Source organism: Spermophilus citellus, assembly GCF_964194105.1.
Source record: "Spermophilus citellus genome assembly, contig: SCAFFOLD_74, whole genome shotgun sequence".
NCBI classification, from domain to species: domain Eukaryota; kingdom Metazoa; phylum Chordata; class Mammalia; order Rodentia; family Sciuridae; genus Spermophilus; species Spermophilus citellus.
This window is the reverse complement of record NW_027673165.1, coordinates 2,021,205-2,039,313: the sequence shown is the minus strand read 5'-3', so window position 1 is coordinate 2,039,313 and position 18,109 is coordinate 2,021,205. Positions and strand designations below refer to the sequence as shown.

The following is an 18,109-nucleotide window of genomic DNA, read 5'->3' as shown; positions in this document are numbered from 1 at the left end:
AGAAGTGATCAAGTCCTTCATCTTCCTGAACTCAGGACAAGCATAAGTCTCAAATATGGTTCTGTGAACTGAGATTTTCTTGAGTCTTGACATAGTTTTGAGGGTGCTGTTCCAAAAATACATATACTTTATTAGTAATATTTTAAATACATAATTGTAATTTTCACATAGTGGAAATTATGGGTTATACTATAAAATTCAATTTTTACTATTTTTATATGAATTCTAAAAAAATAATTATCTTTCCACCTCATATAATTGTAATGTTCAATCTGTTTCCATACAAGAGAAGTTAACTGAAATTTTACAGGATCGTCATTGTATTATTTCCATCAATAAATAATATATTTACATATATAATCTACAAATTCAAAAGGCCTCATATGCAAGTTTAAATGCAAATGCTTTTCTGGGTTGGCTGGATTTTACTTCTCCAAGGATACTTTGCCTTAAATGTGCTGCAGCCTGAGGATCTGGATTTCAATTCCCAGAGCCTCAAAAGAAAAATAAATAAATAAATAAATAAATGTACAGAAAAGACCCTACAATTGTGACATCATTTATTTCTGGATTTGAGGTTTTCTCCTGACTCTCAAAAAACTCACTAGGCTCAAATTGAGCATATGAAGACATAAGTTGTCTAATCAGGACCCCTTATATAAGCATTGTCCAGTCTACACATTCAGTAAAGAGAAGTTTTGACCATCTGGTGTGAAGTCAGCCAGAGTGGGTATCCATTTCTTGGCTTCCTCACTTATGTTCAGTGAACCTGATTTTTTCTCCTTTATAGGTACTTTATGATTTATAGAGAGGACACGTGGTTCCTAAAAATAAAGTAAATGATGAGTGTGCAGTGAAATCCTGAGACTGGATGGTGAGTCTGGTTGAAACTGGCTGTACTGACTATGGTGGGAACTTGCTATGGTTGGCTAGAATCCCTGGTGTAATCTTTGGTTTCTGTAGTCCTGTGTCTTCTCCTGAGAAAAGTAAGCCATGAATTTCCACTGGCCAGTCAATTGGACCATATATTAACAGTAGACACTGGAAGTCCTATAGTATCGTACAGAATATCTTCAGCCCCTACCTTAAATTCTATGTGAGAACATTTGTGGCAATATTTCTGAATCTTCTCAGATTGTGTTGTGGATTCTGGAGTGAGGAGATCATCCCAATCACAACTCCATGTATTTTTTCCTCCAGGAGTGGGGTGAGATATTCTATAGGTATCTCAGTTTTTCTTTCCTCCTGAATTCATTCTCCTTCGTTTTGGAAACTGTGGTATTGTGGATTGAGCCAGAGCTACTGTACCACTTAGCTACATACCTGGTACTTTTAAATTTTTTTACCTTCAAACAGTTTCTGAGTGTGATTTTAAATTTGTGTCCCAGTATTGTGAGTTGTATTTATATATAAAATTTTAGCTTCCTGTTCAATGACAACTTCCCCCTTTCCCAGTATTATCAGTTACATTTTTGCAGTATTATCAGTTACTTACCCATATTGTATTTCAAATGAACATGGTATTTTCAATTGTTATACCAAAATCTCGATGAGAATTTAAAGTATTTTTTCTCGGGCTGTGGATGTGGCCCAAGTGGTAGCCCGCTCGCCTCGCATGCGTGCGGCCGGGGTTCGATCCTCAGCACCACATACAAACAAAGATGTTGTGCCCGCCGAAAACTAAAAAATAAAGATTAAAAAATTCTCTCTCTCTCTCTCTCTCTCTCTCTCTCTCTCTCTCTCTCTCAAAAAAAAAAGTATTTTTTCTCTCTGTGTGCAATGATATACATGCATATTAATTCCAGAGACTCAAGTGGCTAAGTCAGTAAGATTGGAATTTCAAGGTAAATATCAGGAACTTAGGTAGACTAATTAGACAATTAGAAAAACCTGTCTCAAAATTTTAAAACATGGCTGGGTATGTAGCCCAGAATTAACATGCTGCTGTTTCAAATCCCCATTACCATAGAAAAAATCAAAAACTCATTTTTTTGTTGTTGTTGTTTATGAACATTTTACATGATTGAAAAGTAAAGAAGAATCACTTGATCTTGGAAAAATCATGCGTTTCTATTCTTCCTTAGTGTCTCCAAAGGCAGATAACCTGTCAGAGTGTCTTTATGCTCAGATTTTCTTTTGTGGAATGTATATGAGAGCATTCTCATTCCCTACTCTGGTATTTTCCTGGAACTGTGTTTCCGAACTATGTAATATGAGGATCCCACACCTGGCACAGCTAATGCCTCTCATAAGTCCAGACCAGTACTTCAGGCTTTTCTTGTTCAATAGCAGTATAAATGTAGAGAGCTTAGTTTCTCAAAGAAATAACTGAGAGAATTCTCAACTTCCATTTTTAAAAATGTCTTCACTAATTTTATGGTCTAACATAGTGTTTCTTTCTTCCATATTCATATAATTGGAGTACTATTTACCATTCCACTTTTTGAGAGTAGCCATTCTAACTGCTGTGTTCATGCAGAAGATCTTATAGTTGGATGGTCCACTAAAATTCTGATGCAAGCTTTTTAGATTCCAGTGTGCCTTATGCTCACTGGAAAAAAAATTAATGTGCATCTATTTTAGAAATAAAAAGGGATCTGTGATTGTAACCATTTTTCTTCAGTAATATTTGAGATTTTAGCCCATTACAATGTTTGCACACCAATGTGAAAACAGTCCTTTTTGTTCTAGGGAGATTTGTACCTGCACAGTTACCAGTGCTTTCAATGCTTTCAGGTTTCAGATGTAGTCCATTGAATGGAAAAATTAATATCGGGGCAAATTACAGAAAGAATTGGTTAGGTCTGGTGTTATTAGTAAAGTGAGCTGGGTGAGAGAGCTCAGGAAGTGCTAAACTGCCACTTTGGCTTTCATTGGTGGCCTATATTTCCCTGTTAATTTTTTGGTACTGTCTAGATAAAAGTTCAACTGTCAGCAACAGCTATTTGCATTTTTAGAGAATGTTGGCAAATCCCTCTAAGGGATTAAGGGGTTACCTTAAGATTTAACACCTCTTTCACTCTGGTCTAATGGGATAATGCCCATGGATCTTGCATGGCCTTAGAAAACCACTTATTTTTTTCCTCCCTGGAGTAAATACTCATTTATATCTTAATCTTCCTCTGTGTGTACAGATAAATTAGCATTTAAACTACAGGAAATTTGGAGTTAAATAATATATTTCACATACAAATCAATCTTCCTTTATTTATATTAACACTGGATTTGGGCATTTTGTTCCAGTAATTTTGCATATTGCTCAAATCAGAAAAATCTTCAAGTGCATTCTACTTATCTCTTGGTCAATATTTTTTTTTTATTCAGTTTTCCAATTTGTGTGCTTCTAATTCCTTTACAGTTTTTAGAAGGACTCAAAACAGGAGTATATATTTATTTGGTGTATCCATAAATGAAGGGAGGCTTATATTCTGCTTTTATTTATTTTTATTTTATTTTTTAAAATGATCTCTCTTTATATCTGCTCTTTGGTGGATGCTTGTGTATAATTCCAGTGTCACACACATTCTGCACACAAGTCACTTTTGTAATCTATGCCTTTTATTCTAACATCTACCTTGAGGTTGGATTGTAGCATTCATTCACATTAAATATTGTATTGATATGTTTTGATTTATATACTTATAATTATTAACAATAAAGAGATATTTGCATACATATGAACTGCCCTATGTAGTTTTATCTATTGTGATTTGTTTATCTTAAAATTACTACATTGTTGTAATATTATAACATGCATTAGTGTCAGGTAATGATCACTAGTACATTTGCTCTTATGTATGAGAGAGTACTTGTCTAATTTTATATACATTCATCTTTCCCAGAAAATTTTAGAAGTTTTTGCTTTGATTTATTATTTAACAAAAAGTAAAGAATGGTAAAATTATGACCAGTTATTATTAAATGGTACCTTGGGAAAAATGATCATTTTTATAATAGTTTTATCCTTTGTAAATAAGTTGAATATTTGAGTCTTTTATGTTCTTTTCTGTATTTTTATTTTCTGAAATACTGCATATTCCCTTTGTAAACATACTTGCATATGAAATGCAACATTCATGTGACATCAGTATAAAACATACATGGTATTTTATAGTATTTGTCAAACTGGATATAATACAGCAACAAAAATTCTAGCTCCTAGAATTTACATTTTTCAAAATTTAATAATTACTTCTTCCTCTTTAGCCATGCCCTCTGGTTTCAACTCTGGAAGAATGTGGCTGTATTTTCATCTACATTTGCTGTAATTTTAGTCTCTGTTTCCTGTATGGGTGTATCATATACATATGATTACAAAACAGTTTCTACAAATGGATAATAAAAGCTTAAATTATTATTTTCGTTTTTTTGTGAATGCATTTATTCCACATATTCATCAATACTATTTAATTCATCTATATGATGTGATTTTATTCAATGTTACTTAATTTCTAAAGATTTTGAGTTTTTATGATTATTGAATACTTAGATATATCCTTTTTAAAGTGACTCTTCAAGAATTTTCTGGTTTTCTTTTGCATTCTGTTGTATTTCTAGTGTTTGATTATATGTGAAGAAATTAGGGTTTTTTACCTTGTCAGTTTTGCAGCTTTTAATGTAATCATTTGATGAATAGATTTTTTTGTATTAATATTTTATAATTCATAAGTTTAAGTCAATCATATTGTATATTTTTTAAGACAAAAAAAAACTATTTGTTTTCTATTGTGGTATTAGGGATTCAACCAAAGTGTCTTAATGCTGAGCATATTCTCAGCTGTGTTTTAAATTTTATTTCCAGATGGGGTTTGCTCAGTTTCTTCAGTTGGCCTTAAATTTTGAACTTCATGCCTTAGAGTCCAGAATAGTAGATATTTCAGGTGTGCACGACCATATGAACCCTATCTTTTGTATGTAAACTTTTGAGATTTGTACTTTCTTATATATTTCATATTATTTATTAATAACTTATATTCAGCATTTAATGTGTCAAAATATACTGTTATGTTTTATGAGTGAAGGAATAAAATAGCATTTTTATTATCACACTCTTTTTCCAATATCCTAGCATGTTTTAAGGGTTTTGTTGTTGGTGTTTTCTGTAGTTCCACCATTTATTTTATTATGAGGTTTACTCTGAATGATTTTACTTCATAACATCAATCATGTGGAATCATGCGTATTTTGGTCAGCAGTAGACTTTATGTACAACCATGTATCTAGCAAATATCTTATCCATATACTAGTTTATACCATCTAGATTCTGTCATTGCACTCAGAGAATTGGAAAATTGCAGAGGATTCTTAGGATAAATTTTCCAGCGTGTATTTCCATCAAGTGAACAATCATTAAATATGCCTATATTTGCAATTATATACTGTATAATTGATATAATTTTTATTTGTTGAATTTTCACATTTGCTAGTGCTTTTTAAATTGTATCTGCTTTTAAAAAATTTGTACTGAATATTAAACCCAGGGGTGCTTAACAATAAAGCCACATCCTCAGTCCTTTTTTAATATTTAGAGACAGAGTATTGCTGAGTTGCTAAGTGCCTCACTTAGTTGCTCAATAAAAAATATATAAGACAATATTATATATAATATTGTCTTAGAATTTATGATCCTTTTTTCTTATACTCCTCAGTCACTGGAACCACAGTTGCCCATTACTAGACTGGGCTCATTTGCTTTTTAAAAGCACCAACATTGATACTGGTAACTCTTTGTTATGTTTATTTTTTTTTTCAAGTTTCAAATATTTTATTTTCTTATTCATACAGTATGAAGTTGTCTAAAGATCCCACAACATGACTTATCATGCAGAAGAAGAACTAAACATTCAACATAAACCACCCCCTCCCTTGCCCACCCTTCACACAAACTAAAAAAGAGGAAGAAAAAAAAAAGGGAAAGAAAACCCCTCATTCCCGAGTAAGGAAATAATGTTTGCACTATTTTTCTATAACGCCAGCCAAGATATGCACAAGCAAGAGAAATAGAAAGCATTTGCTAAAATATTGGTAACAAATAATTATGTACAAAAAAATCACAAAAGACTAGTTCCCCCTTGAAGCAGAGCACATGGCAGTTGACACTGGAACAGATCAAACCACTGGCTGGGATTGTGAGCCACATACTGATCCAGAGGAAGAAAGTTACATGTAGTGGAGATTTTCAGTTTGAACATTAACATTTCCAAAGTTTGGCAACATTATCTTTTAAAATTATGCAAATTATGTAAACAAGAGGTACATTTTAAATCGATCTACATGCAAAACTCCATGTCATGCAAGGACACCAAGCACCGGGATTTTTCTCTCACAGACAGAGCCCATGATGTGCAGCACTCAGTTGAACGAACAGCGATGGCAGGCAGGTGTATTCAATTTAAGATTCATCCACCTTGATTTGACCTGCCTTTTACCACTCATGATTACAAAACCAGTTTTTATAGAAAAACTATATAGGGAAAGACTATTGTCATATAAAGCTACCCAAAATGTTTTTCTTCCAGCCAATAGTACCTTTGCAGAAAAGGGAAGGGATAACATCGAGTGGTGGAACATGATACACTACTTTTATGTCACACAAATTTATTAAGTTACCATCCATTACCAATTGTATGGGCAAACAACAACAACAAAAAAATCTTGCACTCCCTATGCCTTATAAAAAAGTTTATGCAGTATCAATTTAGATAAAATTTTGCTCTTCTGTGGCATATAGATTAGCAAGATTTCTCCCATTTAAATCACAAATGTGTGGGTGTTTAGATACATACATGCACATTAATGTCACCAGTTTCTTAGATTAGCTGCAAGTCTTTTGAAACACAGAAGGGAAACTCATGATTCAAACAGGACTTTAAAGACAAATTATTCATCCATATATAATGAAACAAACATATACCGTAAGCAGTTACATGATTACTTCAGGTTTTCATTAAGTAATGCTAAAGAGAAATCATGAATGCCTCAGATAGCTTCTGGTCTTTATAAAACCACAACTGAAAAATTATGTTTACCCAGGGACATTTAATAAATGTAATGGCTCCTACTCACAAAGTAACAGAAGGAAGCAGCCATAGCGATGTGCAGTCACTGTATGAACACAAGAACTAGCTCTTGGCAGCAGCACTGAACTATACTTTCTTCTCAGCCAGAGATGGATTAAACTGCTCAACAATGAGACTTAGTCCCTGGAAATATATTCATAGGTATAAATAAAGTTATAGGCTCCTTTGTTACAAAACTGTAATTAAGGTAAATAATAGGACATTAACAAATGCTTTGTCAATCTCTCAAAGGAGAAAGCTCAGGAAAAGAAAAATAGCTGGCCTAACACCCGGCTCAAATTGTACAATCTTCTATCTACATATAAAACTGTGTGAAATAAAAGTAAGGATGTTTTATGTTCTGCTTGGCACTTTTGTACTCTATCGTTTTGTTTCTGAATCAAGTATATTAAATTAAAGCCAACCTACTACATATATAGAAAGCTACATATATCTATATATAAATATTTACATATGTATATATAGATACTTTCTTGTTATAAAAGATGAAGAAAAATAAATTAAAAAGCCAACCCCTTCCCTTTCTCCACCACATGGATATGCTCTTTTCATGTTGCTGTCCTTCAGACTTTAAAGTGCTACACTGAGTTATTGAGAGAAGAGAGTTCAATAACACTTAGTTGGCTTCATGAGGCTCATGTTGGAAATGTGGCTTCACAGAGAAAAATACTTCCATTTAAATACACAGAGAGCATTGCTGGACGTCTTGAGCAGATCTTCAGAGATGGAGAAGAAAGCAAAAGTGTTGGATGGTACTCTTCAGAGAGTCACACATCTACCACCATCTTTTTGTGGATATCTAGGCCACCTACGACAGCACAGAATTCTTCAAAGGATATTCTCCCATCTCCATCCTTATCTGCGTTTATTATGGTTTTGTCTACAATTTGCTGTAACTGTGTGTCTTTCAGATTGTTCCCAACCATCATTTTCAACACCTGGAAGAGTTCCCCATTGGAAATATAGCCATCTTTATCCATATCATAGATACGGAAAGCAAACCGCAATTTCTGCTCCTTATCTCCTTTGACACTGAACTGAGAGACTCCCTCAATGAATTCTTTAAAGTCTACTTCTCCATTCCCATCTGTGTCAAATATATCTATTACTCGTTGTACTAAAGGATTCTGTTGTAACTCAGGCAGAGACATGAACTCTTCCACACTCAAAGAACCAGAATTGTCCAAATCCAGCTTCTTAAATCTTTTTCCTAGCCTTTTAATTTCATCAGCATCAAAGTGTGAGCACATTTCCAAAGGATAACTTGCCTCATTTCCCATTTTGCTCAGCGGGTCCGCGGCTCACTCGCTTGGTGAAGAGTCTGCTCTAAGGAGCTCCGCAGGAAGCCACGGCGGCGACGGCGGCAGCGGCCCAGCTGCCGCCCTCGGGATGCCCGGGGAGGGGGTGCAGGCTGGGGGAGGGGAGGCGGCGCCGCGGGGGCCCACGCCGGCTGGGTGACTGGGCACGCGAGAGAGCGGGCAGGGCGGGGGAAAGAAATTAAGGTCGAGATTCAGAGAGCACGGGAGGAGAGGCGGCGGGAGGGAAGCGAGGCAGAAAGGCGGAGAGGAGGGGGAAAAGGGGCCGAGAGGGTCGGCAGCTCAGGGACTGCAGCCTTTCGCTCGCGCCGGATCCGTGACGGACTCCCTGCAGTGGCTCGCGCTGACCCGCAACCTCAAGGCACGAAAAAGGGGGAGGGCAGGAGAGGGAGGGGAGAGCGGAGCGCAGCAGCGCACGGGGCGGAGGGCGGGGGGCGCGCCTATATTTATTTTTAATAGCTTCTAATTTTGCTCTTTTGCTTAAGACTTTCTTTACTTTTACTTTTTATTGGGATGGATGATTTGACAATAAATTCTAGTCATTTTATGGCTTACTAATTTTTTGTATGTTTTATTTTCACCTCAGGTATAGATGAATTCCAATTTTTCCAGCTGTATGGAGGTTTAAGTGAAACATAATAACCTGTATGGATATTGTTAAAGAAATGGAACCACAATTTTACCCAGTTTTTTGACTGCACTGTATATGCCCAAAGGACATAAAATCAGCATACTACATTGACACAGCCACATTAATGTTTGTACCAGCACAATTCACAATAGCTAAGCTATAAAACCAATCATTCAATGATGAATGGGTCCATTCAATGATGACAGGATAAAAAAAAACTGTTCTTATGTACACAATAAACTATGAATCGGCCATAAAGAAGAATGACTTTAGGACATTTGCCAGGAAATGGATAAATCTGGAGATTTTATGCTAAGTTTAACAAACCATTTCTATAAAACCAAAAGTTGAAAGTTATTGCTGATATGTAAAATCTAAAGCTCATAAAGTGGGGAAGGGTAAGAAAAGAAGATCAGTAGATTACACAATGGTAAACATAAATAAATAAACAAACAAACAAACAAATAAATAAATAAGACAAGGATAGAAATACAAAAGATATATATCTATAAGTGAATCCTACCATCATAGCCACCAACAAGAACAGAACTTTAATTAGGATAAGATATATCCCATGCTTGCATAATACCATAAAATCGATTTTACTGTCATGTAGAATTAGAAAGAACCTTTAGAATAAAAAAAAACAAATTATATTTGTTTGAAGAGCTATATGTATATTCTATTATAAATATCATACAATATAAACATCGATTAAACTTTGTGTATATATATATATATATATATATATATATATACATATATATATATAAATTTGTATGTTAAATGTTAAAATTATAAAAAGGAAAATTTAAACAGTATTGTTGTTGCTTTTTTATATTAATAACATACATAAAAACCATAAAATGTTTGAACTTAAATAAACTATTAAATATTTCCATTTAGTGGTCTATCTACCTTGTTACATTTCAAAATTTCTCTTATACCATTGATATTGGAATTATTAGAGATCTCACTACACATTCAGAATAGCCAGCTCAGTCAGAGAAATAACAAATAAGATTCTACACATTAGTAAATCTCTGATTAGCGGTTGTACAATTAAAATTTGAGGCTTTCCTTTCTTACATGGTTTTCTCTTCTGAAAAAATATGTATAATTTAGATCAAGATATAAAAAATTACAAAATATATATTTTTGTGATAATGCCTGAGTTTTATATTGTGTTTCATAAATGTGGAGTATATATACTTTTTTGAAATTAAATCACTTTTTCTGCTGAAGTAGATAATAGTATCATTGTGTTACAAAACACTACCTACTAACTCTCTAATTTCACCTGTATTTACATTACACACTGTGCAAATATACCTGTAGTCAATGTGTTATTTATTTACCTATTCTTATTTTAGGAACTGTTAACATTTATGGATATAGCCATTGATTTTACTGAAGAGGAGTGGGAATGCCTTCAGCCTGCTCAGAAAAATTTATATAGAGATGTGATGCTAGAGAACTATAGAAACTTGGCCTTCCTGGGTAAGTTTAATTTCCCTTTAAAATTATTAATTACTAATTATTATTTAATTTACTTCTGTTGCAGAGTATCTTCTGGGAAATTCTCTATAAAAATTAGTTTCAGGTTTATGTTTCAAAGAAAAAGGGCATTTTTAGTACAGATATTTTACTCTCTCTCTCTCTCTCTCTCTCTCTCTCTCTCTCTCTCTCTTTCTCTCTCTCTTTCTCTCTCTCTCTCTCTCTCTCTCTCTCTATATATATATATATATATATATATATATATATATATATATAATTTTACTCCTTAATCTGTCTCTTTCTTTGTGTGTTACACATCCTTCACTTTAGATAAGTAGTACCTAGTATAATTTAGTGATGTAAAGTATTGTAGACTACACATAGCGGGGGACACAGTTGAGTTATTCAAATGTTGAGGAGAAAACCAAACTAAAAAATGTTGAAAGAGTAGTTATCTTTCAGAAGAAATTTTCAGAAGCTTAGGTTTATTTATTTTGATTGTAATCATTGAACACATACTGCCCTATATTTATCACATTTTCAAATTCCTGTTGTTCTCTGTTTTCTTCTTTAGTGATGTCCAAGTTTATTCAGATTAACCATCAAAACTTCCCTTTTGTTGTGGGGGCCAGCATGATCTGTTTCAAATCTTCTTGTGAGGAAACCTTTAAAGGGGCAAACAGAAGACAGAGACACACACATACAGTGAAAAGGAAAAGGAAAAAAAAAACTGGCCACCCCTCTTAACATCTGCACATATATTACCCCAAAATTACATAGCTTCTGATACCATGACTACATTCTAACCCAGTGTTTCTTTAACCCCAAGTGCTAGCTAACCAAGATTAGGTACAGTTAATACAAATATAGAGCTCCTTCTCCCTAAGGGCATTACCACAGAAACTAGATAGTGCACCTGTAGAGTTGTCTTTATAGCTTCAGGGAGAAACTGCTTGGCATTACAATTTTGGGACTCAGGGTGCCAGTTACTATCACCCCCACACTTTCCTGTCTATTCCAAGGTCAGAATACCTAATACCTCCGCTCTTTTTAAAGGCCTTTTGAATAAATAATATTACTTATCTCCTTAATGCTGGTCGGGGCAAAAAATAGGGCAGGCATAGACAACAGCAAGTTCCAACATCAGTAAACATCCACCTATAAATATTTTTAACCCAGATGAAATTGAGTATACATGAACCTGACTAATCCAACAAGTCCAAAATCCATCATCTTGTTGAACCTTATTAATGATATCTGTAAGGTAATCTAAGTCTTTTGAAATAAAATTACTATGATAACTTAAATTGAAGGAACACATGGTATTAAACTTCTGATAACCTTTATGATGTAACGATAACAGACAATCAATTGCAGCATGATTGTCAAGTATGGCTTGACAATGTTGTTTTTGTTCTTCATTAAGCATATTTACATCCATGGAGGCATGACTAATACTGTTTATGACAGCAGAGGTGAGTTTCATAGTAGTTTTATAAGCCGGTAGAGCTAATCCAGGTAAACCCACCAAGGAGAATGTCAAAGAGTTAAATTCTGCCTTAGAGAGAAGCTTCACTGAATCATCACAGTTTTTATCAAGAGGAATGGATCTTTTATGAATAAATTGCACAGGATGGTGACCTATTAAATACTATGTGGATGGTAAGGACACATTATTCTGCTAAGACAACAATGAATACCATGAGACATTTTTGCAGGTATATAACAATTTTATGCAAGTGAGTCAAGATATTGTAATGAGTTCTAGAAGTCCAGGATCTGACAGGACTGAATTTCCCAGAACTGGTGTACAAAAACAGAGCAAAATTGTTATTAAGACCAAAGCATTTACAGAGTTTTGTGAGTTTAGCAATCAAAGAATGAACAAAGTTATCTAGAGTATATTCTAACCCCATTTTAGCCAACACCTCTTGAGCTGAGGGTGTTAATGGTTTTATATCTCCCCAAGTAACTAGAATTCAAGTATCTTGGGGTCCTCTTTTAATGTTTTTCCTCTTTTGAGGAGAATGATTATTCTCTTGTTTGGATGAACTCTTATCTTCCAGGGTTTAATAAAACTTAGAAATCAGCTTGTGAAGTCCCTGATGTACATTTATAATTGCTATTTTTCAAGCATGAAGCTAGAGTCCAAACAGGACATGTTGGCATAAGTGTAGCAGTCTATGCTTTTTCCCACGTGATCAAAGGCATAGGATGTTGTCATGCTGGTCAGGTGGAACCTCATATATTACATAATTTTATTGGTAATGGCTGTTTGAGAATAAAATGTCTATTCAATGCAGATGACCAATTTTGAGTATTAACTTTTATGTTATATATTGAGCACATTAACTGAATAAAACAATATTTAAGGCATATTAATATAAGAGAGGCTATATCTTTGTTTCTGTTTTAAAAGGCAAGTATTAGGATACAATATGCTCACTCAACAAAAGCTCGTCCAAAAGAATTATGAGAAATTTCATAATTTAAAACTATATCTCATTGATTAAAAATTGTGCAAAAGGATGAGATGTAAAGGCAGGAGCATTATCCATTTTTAAACAAATAGGGCCTCTACGAGCAGATCATGCTTGGTTACTTTCCATGCTCTCTGCTGGAACTGACTTGACATTTTCTTTTTTAGATTAAATTTTGTTAGTAAATTTTTTTCTTTTGTGTTTTCCAATAATGCATTAGTAATAATAAATATTTTGAAGTGAATAAATCATTATACTTCTACTTTGTAATTTTTTTATATTTTTAAATTTTGATTAGTGATTTAATTTCTGGATCATTGTTTTTTTTATTGTGGCATGCTTGGATTCTTTTCACACTTCATATATACATATATATGGAGAGAGAGAGAGAGAGAGAGAGAGAGAGAGAGAGAGAGAGAGTCTTTGACTATAAAATCAACTCTACACAAAACACAGTGTGTGTGTGTATATATATCCCACGTCTCTTTATATATCCTATAGATTTTTAATTTTTACAGTATTTTACAAGTTTCTTAGACTTGTCTTAAACTTTGCACTCCTTGATTAGCCTCGCCCTTATTTGTAGAATTTCAGATTTGTACACTAGGAATGCCTCTCTCATTTTTTTTTGTAAAGAATTATTCACATAAACATTGTGCTCATTGATGTTAATATTTTTCAATTTCAGTCTCTAAACTTTTTAAATAGTTATTTAGTGTTCTTTGAGTAGTTCATAACTGTTAGTATCCTAATGTTAAATTCTTAATGTTTTATTTTTCTTTTTTTGTAACTTGGATTTAGCCATGCTTCTCTTTGTTTATATTTGCTGTACTATTTTTTATTTGTTCATTAAAAGAGCCAACAGTAGATTATGTAGTCCAGTTTTGGGAAAAAATATAAAGACTTAGATAAATAAAAATAGGCAAGAACAGTACTGCATTTTTGTAATATTTGCTAATTGGGAGGCCATGCAAAAGTACTTCATGTTTGAGAATAGTCACAGATATCTAGAAACAGCATGGCTCAAACAATTTTAAGAAGACTTGTGTTGTAGTTCGTGATATAGAATTTTTGGGGTAATCTAAAGCATTACACATGAAACATTAAAAGTTGGATGACCTAAAGATCCAGAATTGCCAGTATTAAATATGTATCCATTAACAATTAAATCAGAAAATTGAAGAGATACCTCTGCTTTTGTGTTTAGTGCCAAAATTTTTCTCAGTATTAAAGCTAGGGACTCAATGTGTGTGCCCATTAATGTCAAATGTTTAAAAATATGTACTTATATACTATTATTATTTAGTTATAAAATATTTTGTCTCTTAAAGTGTTATAAGAAATATATGCAGGACTTTGAATTAAGTGAAAGGTGGCAGACAGATATTAAGTTGTAGGAGCATTTGATTCACATGTGGAAGTCAGAAATTTAGTGAGCAAAATTTTGCTCACCAGGTACTATGTTTTGTGTAGGGTTGATATTATAGTAAAAGTCTCCATATTTTTTATTTTATTGAGCATAATATGGTCAAGAGTTTTATTTTACCACATTGTGAGTGTATTATGTTCTTCATAAGTACTAGTAGAAGGAATACAATACCTTGTAAGAACAAAATTGATAATTACATAAAATAATGATTTTGTTAATTCATTCTATTTAGTCATTTTACCTTGTATATATAGTATAAAATACCATGATATATTTATAAATAAACAAAGTTGTATTTGTCAATAAGGGAGATTCTCATATCACATGAATATAAAAATATAAAAATCAATTTATTATACTTGATTGTCATGTGTTGAATTCATCCAAATATTATGGCCATAGGCTATGCAGGGTTTTTATAGTCTTTTAAAATGTTTTTATGAAAAATTTTATATACATGTGTATATTTCTTAGGAAGTTTTTTGTTCATATTTCTTTTTAAGAGTCCATTGCCTCTGTACCCTTGTTGAATATTTATGGTATTATCACTCAAAATCTACTAGTTATATTCATGTCTCTATGTCCTGGTAGACAAAAACCATTTTTGGACATTCTTTGAAAAAACAAGATATGTTTGTATATGTTTCACATTTCTCTTATTCTACTGACAGTGAAGGTAGCTGGTAGATATTTCCCAAATACATAATACTATCTTATGAAGGACAAAAGGCTGTTAATTATACTTTTATACACTTCATTATATTACTCTTCTTAATGATGTACTCCTCTTGGATACTGTGGTCTCTACAAGAATTTGGATAATATTCTCAAGGCAATTTTTTATTTCCTTTTTTTGAACTAATATATATATATATATTTTGGATTTATGGTGACGTTGGACTTACTAATCTGCTACACTCCTGATGTACTTATTTTACCTTAATTTCATGTTATGTATGAAAAATATATTTATCCCAGTCTAATAGGTATTGATTTTTTATTTTTGTTTATTTCAGCCATGACTCCTAATCATATCCAAGAATATTCACCAGAAAAGGGCCTAAAACATATATTTCATGAAGTGATAAGTGCAAAATATAGAAGTTGTGATCTTGACTATTTCCCACAAAAGAAAATATGGAAAACTACAAGTGAGAGTGAATACCAGAAATCATATAAAAAATCAGGCCTTGTTCATCACCAGAGAATTTATATGGGAGAGAAGCCCTACAAATATAAAGAATCTTGCAAAGCTTTTAGTAAAATAAAAGGTCTTATTTACCACAGAGGAAACCACAATGGAGCAAAGCCCTACAAATGTAAAGATTGTGGCAAAGCTTTTGGTCAAAAATCAAACCTTATTCGCCACAGAAGAACTCACACAGGAGAGAAGCCATACAAATGTAAAGATTGTGGCAAAACTTTTGGTAGAAAATCAGTCCTTATTTGCCACATCAGAACTCACACTGGAGAGAAGCCCTACAAATGTAAAGATTGTGGCAAAGCTTTTGGTCAAAAATCACACCTTATTTGCCACAGGAGAACTCACACTGGAGAGAAGCCCTACAAATGTAAAGATTGTGGCAAAGCTTTTGGTGAAAAATCACACCTTATTTACCACAGAAGAACTCACACTGGAGAGAAGCCCTTCAAATGTAAAGAATGTGGCAAAGCTTTTGGTCAAAAATCAAACCTTATTTGCCACAGCAGAACTCACACTGGAGAGAAGCCCTACAAATGTAAAGAGTGTGGCAAAACTTTTGGTCAAAAATCAGACCTTATTTACCACAGCAATACTCACACTGGAGAGAAGCCCTACAAATGTACAGAATGTGGCAAAACTTTTCGTAAAAAATCAGTCCTTATTTGCCACATCAGAACTCACACTGGAGAGAAGCCCAACAAATGTAAAGATTGTGGCAAAGCTTTTGGTCAAAAATCACACCTTATTTACCACAGAAGAACTCACACTGGAGAGAAGCCCTACAAATGTACAAAATGTGACAAAGCTTTCAGTAAAAAATCATACCTTACTTGCCACATCAGAACTCACACTGGAGAAAAGCCTTACAAATGTAAAGAATGTGGCAAAGCTTTCAGTTTAAAATCAGTCCTAATTTGCCACAGAAGAACTCACACTGGAGAGAAGCCCTACAAATGTAAAGATTGTGGCAAAGCTTTTGGTCGAAAATCAAACCTTATTTGCCACAGAAGAACGCACACTGGAGAGAAGCCGTACAAATGTAAAGATTGTGGCAAAGCTTTTGGTCAAAAATCACAACTTATTTACCACACCAATACTCACACTGGAGAGAAGCCCTACGAATGTAAAGAATGTGGCAAAGCTTTTGGTCGAAAATCAAACCTTATTTGCCACAGAAGAACGCACACTGGAGAGAAGCCCTACAAATGTACAGAATGTGTCAAAGCTTTTGGTAGAAAATCAGTCCTTATTCGCCACATCAGAACTCACACTGGAGAGAAGCCCTAGAAATGTAAAGATTGTGGCAAAGCTTTTGGTCAAAAATCACAACTTATTTACCACAACAGAACTCACACTGGAGAGAAGCCCTTCAAATGTAAAGATTGTGGCAAAGCTTTTGGTCAAAAATCACAACTTATTTACCATGGAAGAACTCACACTGGAGAGAAGCCCTACAAATGTACAGAATGTGGAAAAGTGTTTGGTCAAAAATCAGAACTTATTAACCACAGAAGAACTCACAGTGGAGAGAAGCCCTACAAATGTACAGAATGTGGCAAAGTGTTTGGTCGAAAACCAGAGCTTATTAAACATAGAAGAACTCACAGTGGAATGAAGCCCTACAAATGTACAGAATGTGGCAAAGCTTTTGGTGACAAATCAAACCTTACTCGCCACAGCAGAATCCACTGTGGAGGGAAGCCCTACCAGTGTAAGGAATGTGGCAAAGCTTTTGGTAAAAAAATAGACCTTAATAACCACAGAAGAACTCACTGGAGAGAAGCCCTACAAATGTAAAAAATGTGGCAAAGTGTTCAGTCAAAAATCACACCTTATTTGCCACAACAGAACTCACACTGGAGAGAAGCTTCACAAATGCAATGTATGTGACAAAGTTTTTACTCAAATTTTACACCTTATTTGCCACAGCAGCATTTACACTGGAGAGAAGCCTCACAAATATAAGGAATGTGGCAAAGCTTTTAGCAATAAAACAGTCCTTATTCACCACAACAGCACCCACACTGATTAATAGCCCTACACATGTGAATAATGTGGAAAAGCATTTAATAAAAAATAAAACTTTATTCACCACAGCAGAAAACATTCTGGTGAATGTGAAATGTAAATAAAGTGATAATACTTTTAAAGAAAGACTAAACCTTAGGGCTGGAGTTGTGGTTCATTTGTAGAGTGCTAGCCTCGCATGTGTCAGATCCTGGGTTCGATCCTCAGCACCACAGAAATACAAATAAGTGAAATAATGGTATTGTGTCCAACTACAACTAAAAAAAAATAAACATTTAAAAAGAAATACTAAACCTTATTAACAACAGAATTTATACAGAAAAGAACCCATACAAATTGAAACAATGCAGCAAAGCTTTTAATAAGAAATCAATTCTTTTCACCACGAGGCTACTTATTCTGGAAAGAAGATATATAAATTAGAGAATGTAGAAACATTTTAAAT

The 18,109-nt window shown here is 33.8% G+C and overlaps 2 protein-coding genes across 2 annotated transcripts in view; one reads left to right on the top strand and one right to left on the bottom strand.

Annotated features, from left to right (window-relative positions):
- LOC308640044 (uncharacterized protein) overlaps positions 1-18,109 on the top strand; it is a gene marked incomplete at both ends in the record, with an annotated part of 70,517 nt that overhangs the window by 51,627 nt on the left and 781 nt on the right. The window contains 2 exons of the mRNA XM_081312108.1: positions 10,400-10,526; positions 15,449-16,087. Coding sequence (XP_081168234.1) covers positions 10,400-10,526; positions 15,449-16,087 — 766 coding nt within the window. The remainder of the gene's footprint in view (positions 1-10,399; positions 10,527-15,448; positions 16,088-18,109) is intronic.
- LOC308640045 (calcineurin subunit B type 1) lies at positions 5,895-8,461 on the bottom strand. The gene has a single exon (XM_081312109.1). It carries the CDS (start codon positions 8,357-8,359, stop codon positions 7,847-7,849), a length of 513 nt encoding a protein of 170 aa, XP_081168235.1. The 5' UTR covers positions 8,360-8,461; the 3' UTR covers positions 5,895-7,846.